The sequence below is a fragment of the Daucus carota genome, chromosome 8, assembly GCF_001625215.2.
Source record: "Daucus carota subsp. sativus chromosome 8, DH1 v3.0, whole genome shotgun sequence".
In the NCBI taxonomy this organism is placed as follows: domain Eukaryota; kingdom Viridiplantae; phylum Streptophyta; class Magnoliopsida; order Apiales; family Apiaceae; genus Daucus; species Daucus carota.
This window is the reverse complement of record NC_030388.2, coordinates 671,592-676,609: the sequence shown is the minus strand read 5'-3', so window position 1 is coordinate 676,609 and position 5,018 is coordinate 671,592. Positions and strand designations below refer to the sequence as shown.

Here is a 5,018-nt window from a genome sequence, read left to right as displayed (position 1 = left end):
GTTGTTTAGTTGCTCAATTAAACCCTTTAATTACTGTCATCACAGACATGATTTATCTGGACAATGCTGGGAAAAGTTTTTCTGTTTGAGTTTTGACAGCACAGCTTTGTTGCCATGCTCTTAATTTTCGTTATATCCAAAATATTTTTTTACTCATTATTTGAAAGTAATGGAGGCCGTATATAAAAAATAATATTATTTTCAAGAACAAGAAATTACTGAAAATTATAAATTATTATTAATTTTTATAGTTTAGCCCTGTTTTTATAGGTTAGCCTCTTCGCTTCCGCTTCTTGAACACGAAATTGCTAAACATGACATGCAATTGATACACATACTCCTTGTTAGTCTCATATTGTTAAATTACGAGTTCATCTAAAATTTCGAGATTTTAACATTAAGGAATGTAATTACTAAACGGAGAAACTACTAACAAAACAATGTATATGAATTCGAGAATACTTGTGTGTAGTTTTCTGGCAAAGTAAACTCTGTTTAGACAACTATGGTTCAGTGATAGTGAAACCATGCAGAAGGAACTGGAGATTTTGTCATGCCATGGGGACAAAAGGGCAGTCAAGAGACTTTTGGAATCAAATCAGAGCTGAGAAAATGTTTTTACAGTAGAGATGCCTTTTACCAAGGCCAAGGAAAAAGAATGGATGAGATCTTTTTCCCCTCTTCCTCATATCAAGTACAGTACAGGAAGATCCATATCAGATTTTTCTAGCAAGTATATTTCTTCTGCATAATGATTAATATTGCTACCACTTTCTTGCTCTCCAAAGATGAATTTGAATAGGCTGAAGCCATGCTTTATTCGACTTGGATTAATGTTAATTTTTGATTTTAATTCGGTTCGATTTGATTAGCTACGACAGAATGCACAAGACAGCAATACATTGCGAAGTTGGTAGGAGGTAGCATTTTTTTTTTGAATATGTCACGGTCATCGTTCGAGTTACAAATGAAAGTTGAGAACTATAATCAGTAATTTCGACACCACAGACGAAATTAACATGTAATATGTATGGAGTTGTGATTTGTGAATATATATATTTTCTGACATTTTTGTTCAAGAAAGGGAGAGACAAAGATTGATATCATGTTCTTCGAAGGAGCACCCCAAGGATAAGCTGGTAGTTCTGGCTTGAATGTCATCATCGAAGCTGCTGAATGTCTTGTTCTTGAATTGTTCTTCAATCCGAGCATCAAAGCCGGAGTTGATCAAGCTCGGCATCCTCAACATGGCCTCCTGCAAAATGTATGCAACAAATTACTCAGAATAATGCAGAATGTAACTCTTAACAATTAAAAGTCCTAGATGAAAACTGTTACCCGGATCGGCTGAAAGTGTCCAAACTAGATACGTGTCCGAGTATAGGACTCGACAATAGTATAATTTTTTTTCATTTTGGACCTAAAATAAATGTTGGAGTGTCCATAGCCGTGTCTAAGTATCGGGCGTCCGACACGGGTATTCGAGACAAAATTAAGAGTCGGGAAAACGTAGGATGAAAATTTAAAAACAGAGAATATACCTTTTTGTAAACATTACCATCCTCATCAACATGCCAACCAGCTTCATCACAAAGAGCCCTCAACAAGTCATTAGAATCAGCATGTTTAGGGAGCTGGTAGTTTCCATAAGCTCTGAGACCTGCAAAGATTTTCTTGGATATCGAACGCCTCTTCCGCTCCCTCTGCTTATTGTTCTGCCTCTCCTTCTCAGACGGATACCGATACTTTGTCACCACACCACCATCTTTAGTAGTCTTGTGAACCAGCCATGGTCCATGGCTACTCTTAATGCAGCCACTTTTCAGCCCTTCACCACCCTCCTTGACCATTCCTGCACCTTGCTCCCTCCTATCCAGTTTTAACTATTAGTCTAACTAGTTAAAATATAGAAACTTGTGTGTGCATATATAGGGGACAATATCTAGACAAAACAAGAATGCAAGTACGGCAGCATATATTCCTTCATGTATTTCTCTGTACCGGTGTGTTTAGCATGTTGTATTTTGCAGACTCTAGTGATCTTTATTAGCTCCTCATCAATGTTACTAGTATTAAGTTTCTACAAATGTTATAATACTAAATTAATCCTAGACCAGATGACGATTGGATAGCCCAAGTGGTGGATTTTATCTTTCGTTGTCTCGAAATAACCGCATTTGACAAAATATTAGAACAGATACTCATTTTGTAAGACATATAAGTCTAAATTGTCAATAATTGATCCTATACTATAATTCATTATTATTTTTTTGCTAAGTACTATTTTTCATCATTGCAACATATATAACACTTGTTGCAATTTTTTCGATGTTGCAGTAGGTATAAGTTGAATACCTACTGTAACATTATAATATTGTTTAATAGGTGTTATGGATTTTAAAAGAAATTTTTAAAAAAGACAATGAATTACTTAAAGAATGTACACTTTAATCTGGAATTTGGCAAAATAGCTAACTAGTGAAAGGAAATAAACTTTTTGACAGAGCCGATATTAGAATTCCTGTAGCACAAATCATGAGAATCGAAGAAGCATGGAACAAGCAAGGAGAGAGAAGAAGCTAAAGGGAATCAAATGAAAAGCTGTGGAAAAAGAGGTGAGAAACTGTGTTTACAGTAACCAGATTCTTTAGTTTGAGTTTGAGAAGGAATGGAAATAACTAGCACAGTGCTTTCGCTTTTGCATCTTTCAGTACAAAATGTAGATGCCATTTTCTTTGCATGGATAAAGCAGTGCTGGTCAATTAATATCTTGACTTGCACACACATTTGCACAGATGCGCTACATCTTTATCGGCTTCATGTTTGTGAAAATCAAGCTCATAAGGTTTTTGAATCATGTGATTGTTTAACCCGGACTCTCACAGGTAGGTATAGATAGTCATGGCCCAATATAAGAGAAAATTTGATGTTGAAATAAAACAAGATACAGCTGGCCCAATAACTTCAATGATCCAGCCTGTTAATTATTAGTATATTGCTCAAATCGAATTATCATATGTAATTTAGAAAATATAATTAATCTAAAAAGTTTTTATTACTAGAATTACATAAAATGTAAATTTTAATATTAATAGATACAGCATTCTGCATAACCTTATCTTATTCAGTAATTATTGCACTTGGAGCACGATCAGACATAGCTATTAATCAGGATTTAAACAGCCATTTAAAAATTTTTGTATTCTCTTTGCAAATTAATCTACAACCAAACAAAATTGGTTGCCCATGATGATTAACTCCAACAAATGACGCGAATGACATTTCATACGGAAATATATCTCTAATAGCATTCTGCGTAGCCTTATCTTGATTAATGATTATTGCACTTGGAGCATGATCAGACATACGTGTATTTACCATTTAAAAACAGTGTTGTTAAAAGCGGGAATCGGAGTTAATCGGTGAAGTTACGGAACAAGGATTAATTTGGCATTAATTGAGTTGATCGGGGATTAATCGGATTAATCGGTGATTAATCAGAGATTCAATCAGTTCGGCGAGCTACGGAACAAAAATTAATCGATTAATCACCGAATTTTAGAACAGAGTTTAAAAGTATTTGTATTTTCTTTGGAAATTAATCCTCAAATAGAAAAAATTGATTGCCCATGATGATTAACTCCAACAAATGGCGCAAATGGCGTGTCAGTTTTATTGGTTTAAAATGTTGTGCCAAAAGTAATGACATCGCCGATCTCTACATAAGCATCTCTGCTTTTTGCATCAACCCAAGATATAAAGCGACCTTTTTTCATATATAGATCCATCACATAAAAAAACTTGGGATTATCTGGTTGCATTTAAGAAAATACTTTTTAATGAAAGCCACATCTCCTTCACCAAGTCTTAAACGATGTACTTTATTAAGAAAATTTCTACAATCTTTTTGTAAAAATGGTACATTTTCAAGTCCTCCGGCTTCAACTACTATAGAGCGATAACTTTTATTTAGTCGAATTTCTGCTCTGTCATTCATTTCATTTCGAGTTTCTTCTTTATATGTGATCCCATAACTTGATTTGAACGAAAGAGTCGAGATTTGTTTGGGTTTAAAAAGTGATTATTGTTATACGCAAAAATCACCATGAAGACCCGACCCATAAAAGAAGACTATGATGGGCTCAAGAGTGGACCAAGCCCAAGCTAGCCATGTCAGTCAGAAGAGACCACTTCAAGAAGATTGGGCGCGCCTTATCTTCAGGGCGCGCCAAGTTGAAGCTTACAGAGAAAGATCGTCATTTGAAGGGCAGAAGGGGACATATTTTACCTAGGGGGACGCCCTTGGGTGTGTATAGATCCTACTGTTGATTTGTCGAAGACTCTACCTTGTAGTTTGAGGAGTTTCCCTCCTTGGGAGATAGAGAATGAAGATTAGAGGAGGTCTTGCTCTGTAGTCTGGTGAGTTGTCCTTGTCGGGGAGCTTGTGGAACCTTCTCGAAGATACGCCCTGGAAGGCTCTATCTCTGTAGTCTGGCGGGTTGTCCCTGTCGGGGAGTAGAGAAGTGCCCTTGCATTTGGGGTAAGTTTTGGGTGCTCGAGAGTCTACAAGGCCCAAAACTAGGCCTCATCGTATTGGGCTCCTTTCAGGAGGAAGATAGCAGAAGGGGAAGCCTAATCCTATTAGGTTTAGGTTTCCTTAGGAGAAAAGAACTACGTATTGGCTTGATCCCCTATAAATATAGGGGTACGTAGGCAAATTAGGGGGACACGAGTTGGGAGCATCTGGAGGCAACTCGAAACCCTAATCTCAGCCACTCTTAAAATTTCATCACCACCGCTTAGCCACCGTCATAGATCTTGATTTCGGCCACGAACCTCGAATTTTGTTAACTACCAAATTCCTCCGTTAACAAATTGACGCTAGAAGGAGGGGCCTAAAGATCTTTCGTTTGGGGAGGACAAACGATCTTTACAAAACATGCTCAAACTACGGCTGATTATTAATCAATAATTAAAGCATCTCGGACAATGGTGAATAGGTGGATGTGTGTTTATAC

General features: G+C 36.7%; 1 protein-coding gene across 1 annotated transcript; it reads right to left on the bottom strand.

The window, feature by feature from the left end:
* Positions 1–1,036: 1,036 nt before the first annotated feature.
* On the bottom strand, positions 1,037–1,877 carry LOC108199210 (BES1/BZR1 homolog protein 3). Its single transcript, XM_017366939.1, has 2 exons — positions 1,542–1,877; positions 1,037–1,255 (listed from the first exon to the last, which is right to left on the bottom strand). Exons 1-2 carry the CDS (start codon positions 1,848–1,850, stop codon positions 1,076–1,078), a joined length of 489 nt encoding a protein of 162 aa, XP_017222428.1. The 5' UTR covers positions 1,851–1,877; the 3' UTR covers positions 1,037–1,075.
* Positions 1,878–5,018: the final 3,141 nt, after the last annotated feature.